Genomic DNA, 14094 nt, shown 5'->3' on the forward strand with positions numbered 1-14094 from the left:
TAAATAAAAAATCTGCAGATTTTGCCTATTTTTTTATCTGATTAATCGTCAGAATAATTGATAACTAAAATGATAGTTAGCTGCAGCCCTTCTACAGATTTTATAAAAATGTGGCTCATTGAGGAGGTCAAACCTAAAAAGAAATGTTTATTTCCATTTTTAACGAATCTTGTGGTCGGCCATTAGGTTTAATTTGCTATTTTTGTTCCACAGGGCTCAAAGTCTGGAGGCTCTGTGTGAAAATATGAACATTTATTGTGTCTAAAACAGACACAAATCACATTTTAAGGCACTTTTGGACCTGGATCTCTTGTTTTGCAGGCCTAAAACGGCTCTGGTGTACAACTGCACGACTGGCGGCATCAACCCGTTCCACTGGGGCGAGATCGGTGAGTACGCGCCACGCCGCGCCGCCCTGATGCTAACGGCAACCCGCCGCTGCAGGTCGATGCGGCGGTTTGGGCCCATCATCTCAGTTTGCCTCAGTTCGCCGCTTCATCACAGATCAATCAGCTGCCTCTGACTCTGCGGCTGCCATGACGCCTGTAGTGGAGGATTAAGGCTGGGAAAGGCTGCCACCTGCTGGACAGATGTAGAAACTCATCCAGACTCCATGTTTACTGAAGTAGAGATTAATTCTCATCTGTAGGTTGTGGGCTCCCACGCTAAATAACATCCCAGACTGTCGTTAAGGATTAGTCTGGAGAAATGTCAGAGATTAACCCGGTGATTGCTAATTAATTCTGCGGTTGAGGGGAAACGCTCGTTTGTAATCCTCCGTCGACGCCGGGCTGCAGCAGGCTGCAGGAGCTGCTCGTTACCGAATGAGAGTCAGTTTATCTGCGTTGGTCTGAATCTGAAGACATGAAACCAACCAAACACCTGAAATCCCAAACTTTATTCCTAATTCTGTTGCCAGGAAGAAAAACTACACATATCTATCCGTCTATCCATCCGTTCTTCCCTCCATCCATGATCCTCGATGACTTTAGTTTGTATTTTAAATCTAACGTTAAAATCGTCAGACCAAATCAATCCCATCCCTTCGCCGTTCCCAGATTAACAAACTTCCCGCAGGAATCACAACCAGATGGTTTCTGTAGATCCAGATGTTCCAGATGTTATCGATCCGCAGCTGGCTGTCACCGTAGATCCGCTCCTGTCGGCATGGAAACGAGGCCGTGACGTAACGTCTGCTGGTCACATGGCTGCGTCTCTGGACTGGGCGTCCTGATAAAGGTCAAAGGTTACCGTGGGACGTTGGGATCCTCCTGAGCGGCTCCACCCGTCATGAAGGTGGTGTTGAACGCTGCACTGTAAAAGCGGTGTGGCGGCGTTTAGCCGCGTTTTGTTGCTGCGTCAGGGAGGCAGAGCTTAGCGCAGATTATCCCAAACGCACAAACCTTCTGTTCCCTCGGGATTTCACAGGAAACGCTTCCCAGACACATTTTTCATTATCTGGATTTAAAAAACATTCTCCTCTCACCGATCCGAACAAAACTGAACTTGATAAAAAAAAAATGTTCAGATTAAATCTGCAACTAACGATTATTTATTAATTATTTGAATTAAAAAAATTGGCATTTTTCTGTTAGACAATATTAGATAAAAAGATCCAAATAATTTCTTCTTTTAAACAAGAAAGTTAAAATTTTATTGCCTAAAAATAAAGGCACATACTTTTAGTGGATCCTTGATCACTTGCAAATTAATTGATTAGTTTTTTAATTGAATCATTAAATTGGGTTTTTTCTGGTTTTTGCAGAATTTGAACAAAGAGAAACTAAAATTATTCCACTTTAAAACTAATTTACAAATGATTTTTTTATCTTACTGCAAAAAAAACTGAACAGTTTTTTAGTGTTTTTGATTTTGTATAATCCAGCTAACGATTATTAATCGGACGATTATTTCCATAAACAATTTGATTAATCATGTCAGCCTGGATCGTCTGTGTCTCTTATTGAACTCCAAATCAATCCAATCATCTTCTTCTTTAAATTTGTTTCTCATTCAAACAACTTAAATAACAAATGAAGGTTTGGTCCAATTTCTGACTACGCGTTTTGTTTGCAGCGACAATAATTAAAAAGCTTCTTAGTCTGTATAGCGATTAATCACCAAACTAGTTGATTTCAGTAAGTGATCAGTGGTTTTGTGTGTTTTTGTCTCCTGACAGAGCACCACGTCATGTCGTCCTTTAAGAGGAACCCGTTGGAGCAGGCTTTCCGCAGACCCAACGCCAACATCACCTCCAACTACCTGATCAACCAGTACTGGATCCTGGTCAGCCACAAGTTCCCGGCCTTCATCTACGACCTCTTCCTCCGTCTGTGCGGACAGAAGCCGCAGTGAGAACAGCGAACATCCGCCTCCTCGGTTTGCTGCGTGACGGAGATGTTGGTCTGCATTGAAGGTTTGTGCTTCCCTGCAGGATGATGCGCATCTTCAACCGGCTGCACAAGGCGATCCACCTGCTGGAGTACTTCAGCAGCCAGGACTGGGAGTGGAACTCGGAGAACATGAGCATGCTGATGGGCCAGCTGAGCCCCGAGGACAGGAAGGTCAGCCGGACGCCGACGCTATGTCTCACTGAGACGATGTGCGACGTTGTTCTTCCAAGCTTGTTATAATCATAACTGAAGATGCAGCAACGCTACGGCTGGGTGATACGGCTTGTTTGGTTTCTTTTTCAAAAGAAAAGCAGATTACGACAGAAAATATTTTCAAAAACTGGCTTTTATTTCTTTTATCCCTTCTGAAATATGAAGACCTGGCTCAAAAAACAGTCACAATATCAGCAGAATAAAGTCCTAAAGTTACCACAAAAAAGTCATTTAATAAAAAGTCTTCTAGTTATCGATATCTTTAATCTGATGTGTTAAAAGATGAAATGTCGTAAAACCTATCCAGAGTTTAACTTCACAAGATGCTCAACATTCCTCAATTAATGTTTTACTATTCATTTCTTCATTCTCCTGTTTGTTCTGGCAGCATTAACTCTTTATTCTCACATTATTTCCACTTTATTGTCGTACCATTTCATTATAACATTATTCTTGTGATTAAAAAATAAAATGTCCTGATATTCTGCCATCCAATCAACCTGAATTCAAAGTCTAAATAAAAGGAAACTGTAAAACACACTTGTCATCAAGATGGCCGCCCTGGGCTTGATGACATCACTCATCGCTATGGAAACCCCAGGAGAGCATTGGTTAAAAAAAAACCCCTAAATCTTCAAAAATCAAAAATGTGATTAATCAGTTTTATTTTAAGTGTTTTGAGGGAAAATCGCAGGAAATTTAAGCAGCTGATGTTGTTAAAAAGCGCCAAAGAGTTTTAGTTGTTTTATTAGTCTGAATGCATATAATCTTTAAAATGAACTTTTTTGTTATTCATCATCCTGAAAACAAGTTTCTGACTCCATCCTTGCTTCAGTGTCGACATTCTTCCTCTGTGGTTTTAGTTTGATTGAGCTCCCCTTCGTTTTCCCAGACATTTAACTTTGACGTGCGTCAGCTGAACTGGCCCGAATACATTGAGAACTACTGCATCGGCACCAAGAAGTACGTCCTGAACGAAGACATGTCCGACATTCCTGCTGCCAGGCAGCATCTCCGGAAGTAAGTCAGCTGCAAAAACACTAAAATACTTTGTTTTTAGAGAAAACTGTGTGTGTTAAATAGGTGGAAGTTACTGGGTGATTTAAAAAAGCTAAAGCTACTGGAGGACAAAGAGCTGAGATCTGGTTGCTATGGTTACTCCCTCCATTTCTCTGAAGAGGGGGAGGGGCGATCCTGCTGTTTAAATGTAGATTTTCCTTTTAAACAAACAGTAAGTTGTACAAACATTTGGAGATCATGAGCGTAAAATTTTACATGTTTTATGTAGAAGATATGATTATTTAAAGAGAATTTATGAATTTTTCTTTTGTCTTTTCTGATCAACCCTAGTTATGTTTTTAAAAACCTGCAGCCACTACCGCAGGTCCAGGGATAAATGAAAGGTCTGGGTTTGGACCTTACTGCTGTCTTTGGTTGTCCTCCAGGCTGAGGAACATCCGGTACACCTTCAACACCCTGCTGGTGGTCTTCATCTGGCGGGTGTTCATCGCCCGCTCCCAGATGGCCAGAAACATCTGGTACTTCGTGGTCAGCCTCTGTTTCAAGTTCCTCTCCTACTTCCGTGCTTCCAGCACCTTAACCAACTGAGTCTTCCTCACAGCCTTGAGCCGGAGACGGGCAGCCTTCGCCTTCAGCTGTCAGCGGTAAAAATAAAAAAACAAAACAAAAAGAAGTCACCTTAAGCTCAGACGCTCCTGACGTGGACGAACAGGGCTCTCTCTACGGACGTCTGCGGCTGACAGAAGGAAAATAACGAGGTCTATTTGCTATGTAGTTACTGGTTGAGTTGGGAAACTTGACATTCCCGTCAGAAAAACCCTGTCCTACAGAGAAAGTGGTGTCTTTTTATTTTCTACCTAATGTTTCCTTCAAAGTGGCCAATTATATATGCAACGATACGCCTTCTGTGTGACTTCCCACTTCCTTCCCCGACCTCCTGCCTTGTGACAGATCTGTGTTTTCCATACTTGAAATGCGTCATTGCAGCAGAGGACGAACTCTACGTAGTTATTTTTATTTTAACTTGTTTTATCCTCTTGCATTCTGTGCATCTACTGCCTTTTTAAGATGACAGTCCAGACGGTTTGCCCACATGACATGAGACAAGCTAGGCTAGCTTCTGGCTGAATTACGACCGGGATGTCTGAGGGTGAACCTGAATGCTCATCTACTTTGTTTGTACTGAACTGGTTTTACTACTTTTACATCTTTATACTTGCACCAAAAGAGCAAGTCTGATTGTGTGTTAGACCTCGGCAGTGTGGCATATATACATAATAGTACATCAGAGTGGAGTTTATTTATATAGCGTAGTAGAAACTGTAGATGGTTCCGTAAAATGGTCCTAATCAGGGTTTTGAGAGGATAACCTCCAAAATTTTAAAATGAAGTGCAGTGGATCCCCAACAGCTAAAAACACAAGAAATATCTTAATTTGCATTGATATGCCCTGTGGAAACAGTTTTAGCATTACTGTACACTCTTCCATATCGCCGCTCTTGTTCATTGGTGCTGATCAAACAAAATGGCGACATCTGAAGAGCGTCTGTTCGATGATCAATGTTTTGCTTTATGATACAGAAGCTCAGTGAAGGGAAACTTAAAAAACGGTTGATGAAATGCAGAAGATCCAAATTTAGCAGAAAGAAGGCACCATCTTGTTTGTTCTGGCTACAAACAGAATGCTAGCTAGCTAGCTCAAGCTAGCACTGCGTTATCTGGGCTAACCTTTCCAAGTTCCTGCTTGGCAATCAGTCTAGGTAAAAATATTGATTCATCAATGCTTTGCAGTTAATTTTTCCAACTAAATGTAATTTTTTAAAAGCCTGTGAATCAATTGGATATCTCAACAATAAAACAGTTCCTCATCTTGAGTTTATTTCCAAATATACATTGTACGTATTAATAACCTAAACCAGCCGATCACAAACTAAATCAGCTGTTCAGATGCACAGCTCACCGCTGCTGTTCTAAATTAACAGTTTAATATCATTTCTGTGCCGTCAGCACCAATGAAAACTAATGGCGCTCCTGTATTGGTTGCTTCACAAACGACACCAGTTGCACTCCGTTGAGGTATTTTAGGTGCATTTTCTTTCAAATAAATCAGATTTACTCTATGAGAAGAATCATGTTCCGAAGAAAAATCTACGAAAACCGAACAAGCGGAGGTCCACTGCACTGAAGACGAATGAAGGATTATGATGCATCTAATGCTAAAGAAGTTTTAAAAAGTATTTGTCCAATATCAATTATGTAATTTATTGGGGTGTGTGGAGTGTTAGGTGAACGATTCAGAGTGAAATCAAAGCGGTAACCGTTAGCAACAGTTGTGTTTCTCTGAAAAGATACACTCTGAAGGTTATTTCAACACGCAGTGCAGTCGAGTCGTCTGCATAGATGCTCACTAGCAGGCTAAATGCTAATACAAAAGTGGGTTGGGGGCGGGGACATCAGGGGCCCGAGTACACAACCATGAGGGACACCACATCTGACCGAATGGAGAATCGCTGCTATTTAAGGGAGTAGACCTGTTTGGTGTGGTTGGTATCCAGTTTTATAAGAAGAAAACTTTAGTTACCATAAAGTTGTATTTGTTGAATCACTGCTGTATTCACAGGACCACAGAGCTTCCCTCGAACTACAACAAGTATTTAACGTGAAGTCTGAGGCGGCCGCTGTTGTCTGCTTTCAAACTGAATGAGATTTAATGGGAGAAAAAGGGAAGAAACTAAATGTTTATGCAAAACTCTGGTTTTGTTGTGTGTGCGCGTCGGTTCGCGCTCGGACTGCGTGATGAATCGGTTTTGTCAGGTTGTCCCCAAAGAGCTACAGGGCTATCTTCATGCTGTCATCCATGTTTGTCCGTTTGGTAACAGCACTGTCTTTGTTCACTCAAAACGTGACGTTCTGCCGGCGCAAACGGCAACACATGACCGAGAACATCTTATTCTCACTGGTGTCATTTTTGCAAATTGTTTGACCACCTGTGTTCCCCGCTCTAACGAGATTCAGTCTGCTTGGCAAAACTGAAATAAAGAGGATAAAAAGCGCATCTGTGCTGCCGTCTGTTTCACAAGTGTTTGTTTTGTTGCTTTTTCAGGAAAATATCCTCCTGCTGGTTGATACTTTTACATTTTAAGGGATTATCTCTATTTTTAAAAAAAAAAGATTTTTTTTTTGTTTGCATTCTTTTAATCTGTTAAATAACAAATCATACGACATCATTTTGACCAATTAAAACTCAAATTTACAGTCACTAAAACACAATTAATGCATTTACTGGGGGGGATATTTAACCTACAGTGCAATGAAGGATATGAATTTTACTGAAACAAACGTCTTCCAGAGATGACGGTCTTTAGATCCCAGTGAGTCTAGAGCGGAGCGTTTCACACCAGAAGAGGGGCTTGGTGGTGGTTCAGGTGATTCAGCTGCAGCTCCTGCAACAGATTCAGTGGTTAGAGCGTTTAAACGCTTCCATCCATGGGTGTGTTCATGTCCAGAACCGAATCCACCGGACTCACCTGTCTGGGTCTGTAGGCGCCGACCCTAAAGCGACAGCAGACGATGTCGAAGCAGAACCCGACCAGGTTGTGAAGCATGCCTTCAAGCAGGAAGACGGGTTTAAAAATAAGAGTATTTTTAACATGCATGCAGGAATTGTAGGTGATTATTCAAATCCTGATGCGTTTGGTGGAAGCTAGAACATTAAATGGTTTTGGTTTGATGCTAAAGGAAAATGGAACCAGAGGTCCAAAAGTTCAGACTGAAGAATTCAAGGTAAATACAAATTCAGCAATTCAGAAATAATGTGAAATGTTCATGTTAAAAGTTGAAAAGTTCAATTCTGGAATAAATTTCAGGCAAATATAATAAAGATCAGTCAGAAACCCCAGATGGATGGATGGATGGACAGACGCCTGGAGGCCCTGCGGTGTGGCTGGACAGAGTGTGGTCCTCCCAGGCTGCCGTAGCTGGTAAACATGGCCGCCGACTCGCCTGTGGTGGAGAAGATTCCGCCTACGATGCCGCAGAGCCGCACCAGGAAGCGTCCCAGCGCCATGTGCTGCTCGCTCACCGTCACCATCAGGGAGCTGGTGTCGTACTTCACGAAGATCCCCGAGACGCCATGGCTGCCCGCCGCGTGGTTGATCACCCGCTCCTCACACACACACGCACACACACACACACACACACAGTTAGCACACACACTCAGGTTCGCCTGAAGCAGTCAGCCTGGCCACTCACTCGCTCCGTCACGGAGAACTGGTGTGTGTCTGCAGAGATCAGGTGTGTGTTCAGCTTGGTGGGAACCACTGTGATGAAGTACTGGTACATCTGGTTATCTGCAGACGAGACAAAAACAGACCCAAAGCGCGTTTATACTTATTTAAAATTAACTTATTTAAAATTAACTTTTCAGCAAGATATAGGAGCATCTTTTAAGTAAATATTTCCTTAATATTTATTTAAAAAACCACTACTTCCACTGGTAGATTGACACTTTTAACAAGATATGTCCCCCATGCTATAAGTGAAATAAGTTTTTAATGTGAGTAGTTTTAAGTCTATAAAGCACTAGCTTCATTGGCAACATTTTTTTCACTTATGGGAAAAATGTCGGCTTATCTCAGAAAATATTTGGAAGAGTAACTTGTACTTTTTATCAAAAGTATTAACCTAAAATAAGCTCCAATATAATTTACATGTAAGTTACTTCTCTTTTATTTCACGTGTACTAAGATATTTGCATATTTTATTTTCCAGTATACGCATTTCTGTACTTCCACTTGGGTCTCAAAAAAAAAAAAAAAAAACTTTATACATTTTGGTGTCTGAATAATGTCAAACCTCCCGAATGTTGATTCATAAATGAGCAGAAACTGACCTAGTGACCCCAGGGAAGCCTAGCCTGTTACTTAGCAACCACGGCAGAGTTCCATCTGTTACCTAGCAACCCAAACCGAGTTCCAGCACGCTTGCTCAAAATAGGCAGAACGGACAAGGATAATTTTGTACAAAAGAGGTATACTGCATAGACGTATTGTAATCTGTTTGGTCAATAAAAGACAAAGGCGACATTTTGTCTCTTAGATTGAATAAACTCACTGTTGTAGGTGATTTTCTCGGTGCCGTCCAGAGGATTGATTATGCCTGGAACCTCTTGGCCGAAAGATAAATGGTCAATTCGATGGGAGAAGTTGTACGCTGCAGAAAGACAAAGATTTTAGTGCAAATATCTTACTACACTTAAAATAAAGAAAACTAACGAAGTAACTTTTCAGCATTTTATGGGAGCTGGTTTTAAGTGCTGATTTTAAAAAAAAGTACTAGTTAGAAGTGAAATAAACCTACCAGTGGAACAAGAGATTTTAAATTACAATATGGGATAAATACTCTGTTCCACTGGCAGATTATTGAAATATTTTCTGTCATTTCTAAAGTTTTTCATTTTAAAACATCCATTAAAGTTGGACCTGGTAGAGAGGACGTTTCTTACCCTCGTGACTCACAAAAGCAGCGATGTGAGCGTGGCCCTGCGGATGGTGAATCGGCCTAAAAAAACACTAAATGTTAGTCAGGAGATTAACTTGACGTGTGTTTTTCTAACATTTTGGAAATTTAATATCGGTACAAAAAAAATCAAGGTAATACAAATCTAACAAAATGTTTTCCTTACAATGTAATAAATAAATAAATAAACCGTGCAATGTGAAAATCCAGCTGATTGTTGGCCCCTTTAAGACAAAGGGGCCAACCAAGTATTTTTTAGTTTCTAGTGCAAATATATTACTACACTGAAAACGCAACAAAAACTAACTTATAGGTAACTTTTCACCAAGCTATAGGAGCTTATTATAATAATTTAATGGCAACAAGTTTAGAATTTTTGGTGTCTGAAAATGTTCACAAACCTCCCAAACTTTGAGTCACAAATCAGCAGCCCATTGCCTAGCAACCCAAGTAGAACTCAGCCCGTTGCCTAGCAACCCAAGTAGAACTCAGCCCGTTGCCTAGCAACCCAAGTAGAACTCAGCCCGTTGCCTAGCAACCCAAGTAGAACTCACCCCATTGACTAGCAACCCTTGCAGAGTTCCGGCACATTTGCTCAGCCAGTTATTAATGAGTTAATTCTGTTGTATTTCATCTCACCTTAAAAATGCTAAACTCTGATGTCAGTGTGTTTAATATTTACACACTTTTGTTCATTTTTGTTGTTAAAATGGACCAAAATCATTTTCTTTTCCAGAGATTAAATAAAAATTATAAAAAAAATTGATATCCTAACACTATTTTCTGCATACTTCCTTACTTTCCTACTGTGATGTGTAGGTTTCCTGCCACCTTATTGACGTAAGCGTGTCCGTGAATCCTGCAGGCGTTGAGCGGCTCGTTGGGGGCGTCCTCCCTGAAACCCAGACCACACGTCAAACGTTTTTGCTGAGTCGTACTTTACCAGCCGCGTGGTCTGAATGGAGACGAACCGCGGCGGCAGAGCGGTGGGCGCTCCCTTCAGCAGCGTTTTGTAGAGAACCTCCTGCAGAGCGTGCTCCTCCCTCAGCCTGCTCTGAAGGAGACGCAGCGTCCTGAAGGACAAAAACAAGCATTAAGTTACCATCTAATCCTTAAAACTTAACGCTGAATACTCACATTAAACTTCTCCTACCTTTGCCACAGCCTCTGTTGTGGGGATAATTCAAAAATAACCTGATTAAAAGCACAAAGATGAGATGAGCAAAACATTTTAATGATTTCTTTCATCAATTTTCTGACTGACATGAAGAGCTGGAGCTGGAATTTTAGCTTTTTGGTCCAAAATAATAAAAACATGTTTAAATACAGAGATGTTTAAATAAACTGCATGTTTAAATCTAGGAAGGAATATTATTGTCACTTGGAGGAACTGAATGTGTGTAACTGGATGTTTTTTGGTGGATTTGGTTTTATTTTACAACAAAATAAAGTCAAAAACAAACAAATAATAAAACTATTTTTTCCCCTCAGTGTTGCAAATTTATTTTTTTATATTCTAAAGGTAAATTGTTTTTTCCATGTTTATTATTGTTGTTAATGTGTTGCCATATAATTAATTTCCTTTACTTCCTTAGTTTGTTTCATGAATATTTGAATTTAATTTCTTGGATTGTTATCAGACTTTTTCTCTCTGATTCCTTGAGTCTTAGTTTAGATTCGTTTGGGTTAATTGGTTTCCTCGTTAAGTTTTTCTGCTGCTCTCCGTCCCACAGCTGTTCCACGTCTCCTTTAATTGGCTTATCTAGCGCTTTACAACCTGATCCAGTATTTAAGCTCCAGGTTTCTCAATTTTTTCATTGCTTATTTTGAATTTAAGTTTTATTTTCCCTGGAAAAACAAAGATTGGAATAAGTCAGGGGTGTCCAAAGTGAGGCCCAGGGGCCATTTGTGGCCCTTGAAATGATTTTGTTTGGCCCATGACCACAAGTAAAGAATAGTAAAACTGGAAACAATTGATTTCAACAGTTTAATACACTTTTCTTGTTTCTGATTGACAGATTTCATAAAAATGTTGACACCACTGGTTAAATTTAACAAACCAAACAGGTGAACTCACAGGTTCGTACTGCAGGCCATTGGATGTGATCATAGTTTCTGCCAGATCCAAGATGTCTGCTCCCACATCTGCAATAAAAACACAGAAGTAAATCCTGAGTTAACAAATTTAAACACATTTAAACAGTTTAATGAAGAACGTCAGCTACTCACGCTGGCATTTCATTGCTACTGTGACGTCCACATTTATTCTTAGCTTACTGCGGTCAAGAAAAAGACATATTTAGCTTTATATCGTGCAGTTTAACATTTTATATGGTAAAAATGTTAAAAGATTGACAGTAAATTTGAAAATTTGACTGTGTGTTATTTACAATACTGAAACACCAACGATAGAGTTTTTAAAAAAGGCAAACAAAATTAAAGATGATTAAAATAAAGAAATATTACCTAAAATGGACAATGTATATTTCTGCTTTTAATTTTAATTATGTCACTTTTGGTCTTCCATAAAAATAAAATAAATGTAATTCCTTGGAGACATGTTTTAGAAAAATATACAGGAAAAATTCTGCTGCTTTGCTTTTGCTTCTATGTACTTTTTTCTGTCAACATTTTGTGTTTTTACGATTGACAGGAATTGAAATGTTTATTTCTGTACTGGTTTTGTCTTGTATTTTTTTCACCAATGTTTCAGCAGTTTTCTTTCTTTGGAAAGGTTGAAAATGACTGAAAAATAAATACATAAAAAACACTAAGCCTGGCGGGGGAGTAAGTTAAGCCTGGTGGCCCGCCAGGCTTATAACACTTTGGAAGAAATCCTGTATTGTAGCTAATCACAATGCAGCAAGCTAACGTATCAATAAATGCTAACCTGGAAAAATCCTTGTCAACTTCATATTCATATTTCATCCAAGTGTCTCGGTACACAAAGAACTCCAAGATGGCCAGAACCGCCATGGCGCTGAATGCTATGATGGACACTGCGGAGGAGACAGACGGAGCGGTTACTCTTGGGTTGTGTTTCTGGTGACGGTTCTGTTTGATTTCAGGGTTCTGGTCCCACCTGTCCCCCCGGACGCAGACGTTTCCATGTAGCTGTCTGCCACTTTGGGGAAGGCGTCCAGCTCCTTCACCAGACTCAGGGCTTTTCTTCTGGACAGACGCCTCATCTTAGCGGTCAGGATGGCTTTCCAAATCCTCCAAACACAAAATATGTTTAAAACTGATCTAGATCGTCATTTAAAGGTGTAACTTTTATAAGAATATTTTGTTTTGTATTAGTTGAAACTGTCACTATGTTGTGACAGTATATAGGACAGATAAATTGTGATAAATCGCCTGCTCAAAGTGATAACTCCAAAACAACCAATCAGATCCAAGAGGTGGGTCTTAGTGATGTCAATCACTTTCTCTGCTACCCTGTAGTTAGCAGAGCCTGTTGTGAATGCTAAGGCTAGTTAGCATAACCACAACTGAAAGTAGATAAACCGGTTTCCTGTAACTGTAAATCACTTCTCTGCTATTGGCACATTTAGCAGAGCATACATAAGGTGATTGTCAGCGCCAAGACCCTCCCCCTGGCTCTGATTGGTTGTTTTTGGTCAGTAGCGGTGCATTTTTAGCAATAGTAGCTCTGGGAGAAAGTGGAAGATATTGATCTTTTCACAGATTATTTTTGTATATTATTAGTATTAATAATATACAATTTAATTTTTTATTTATATTGATTAACTGATTTTCAATTTATTTCATTAAATAACTATTGTACTTTTTATATTAATACATATATATTATTTCTGTACTTATTCTCATTTATGCAGTCTTTTACCTCCTTAAAAGCTTAAGCTAAGTTGGGGGAAAAAATTCTATATTCGGACATTTTTCTATTTCAAATACCCTTTACTCGCATTTCTGCAGACTAAATGCAACATATTAAAAATGTTTATAAAAAACATTTGGTTAAATATTTATTTTTGCATACATATGTTTTATTTTACTACCATATTTTTAAAAAAATTAATTAATCTACCATTAAATGTAATCAACCGAGGAGGTTTTATAAAGGTATTAATAAAAATACTTAATTTGTTTATGGAGTCTCAATTAATAATAGCTATTAAACATTAATTATACCATTTTTAATTGTGTCTAGACGTCATAATGACAGGAAGACGATAAAAACATTACAAATAAAACTAAAATTGCTGGTTTGTTAAAGGAGCAGACTAGTATCCAGGGTGGAGATGTACATAAGTGACCATTAACTCTCCTTTTTACATGTAAACAGCCTACGCTGATGTGACGTCGCTGTTTTTTAATCATCTTACCTGTTTTATCATCCGGTCGGTTTTAAAATCAGCCCTGAGTTTCCGTGGCGACCAGCAGAGTCACGTTTGAACCGCATTTGGTTGTTTTAAACGTAACATATCGAAGGATGTTAAACCGCAAGAGGCGAAGCGGGCAGCGGGTCGTCTGTTACACCGTTACGTGATGACGTAAGCTGGTGCTGCGTACAGCGTCCTCGGACTTGTAAACAGTAGTATAAAATTTCACCAGCAGATGGCGCCTGAACACCAAGATATATAATTTTTAGTTTGTGAAACAGAAAATGTTTTTGAATTTTTTTGTGTTCGCTTGTTTAAATATGACATGCATATAAGAATTTTAATATTAAACAAATAGGACCTAAACAAATCCAAACACTAGATAATTGGATTTGTTAAAGAGAAAGGGAAAAATCTAAATCTTTACTTTTTGTCTAATTTCTATCTAAATACCAAAAAAGTTGTAATGTTATGACTTTGTTCTCATAAGTACTAGTTATAGTGAAATATTCTGCCAATGGAACATGATATTTTAACTTATAATAAAGGAAAAATGTGGTATCAAATTAAATAATATGCTAATAATACTTTTAAAATCAAAATTAACA

The 14094-nt window shown here is 39.2% G+C and overlaps 2 protein-coding genes across 5 annotated transcripts in view; one reads left to right on the top strand and one right to left on the bottom strand.

The window, feature by feature from the left end:
• Positions 1-6679, top strand: part of LOC106924675 (fatty acyl-CoA reductase 1) — a 53580-nt gene extending 46901 nt beyond the window's left edge. Inside the window, exons 9-13 of the mRNA XM_088002965.1 lie at positions 322-389; positions 2180-2351; positions 2435-2564; positions 3499-3626; positions 4052-6679. Coding sequence (XP_087859091.1) covers positions 322-389; positions 2180-2351; positions 2435-2564; positions 3499-3626; positions 4052-4214 — 661 coding nt within the window. The 3' untranslated portion in view covers positions 4215-6679. The remainder of the gene's footprint in view (positions 1-321; positions 390-2179; positions 2352-2434; positions 2565-3498; positions 3627-4051) is intronic.
• A 119-nt stretch (positions 6680-6798) lies between these two features.
• On the bottom strand, positions 6799-13635 carry LOC106924673 (endoplasmic reticulum-Golgi intermediate compartment protein 2-like). 4 transcript variants are annotated; one of them, XM_088002967.1, is made up of 14 exons: positions 13490-13635; positions 12226-12359; positions 12034-12142; positions 11373-11419; positions 11221-11288; positions 10297-10337; positions 10115-10216; positions 9943-10038; positions 9130-9185; positions 8739-8837; positions 7878-7975; positions 7708-7788; positions 7154-7233; positions 6799-7069 (listed from the first exon to the last, which is right to left on the bottom strand). In XM_088002967.1, exons 2-14 carry the CDS (start codon positions 12329-12331, stop codon positions 7057-7059), a joined length of 996 nt encoding a protein of 331 aa, XP_087859093.1. In that variant the 5' UTR covers positions 12332-12359; positions 13490-13635; the 3' UTR covers positions 6799-7056. The 4 variants fall into 4 exon arrangements, with proteins under 4 accessions (XP_087859093.1, XP_014853986.2, XP_087859092.1 ...); XM_014998500.2 differs by having other exon boundaries at positions 7629-7788; XM_088002966.1 differs by having other exon boundaries at positions 7708-7791.
• Between the last annotated feature and the right edge of the window lie 459 nt (positions 13636-14094).

Source organism: Poecilia mexicana, unplaced genomic scaffold (genome assembly GCF_051168715.1).
Source record: "Poecilia mexicana isolate PSO_F unplaced genomic scaffold, ASM5116871v1 scaffold_23, whole genome shotgun sequence".
NCBI classification, from domain to species: domain Eukaryota; kingdom Metazoa; phylum Chordata; class Actinopteri; order Cyprinodontiformes; family Poeciliidae; genus Poecilia; species Poecilia mexicana.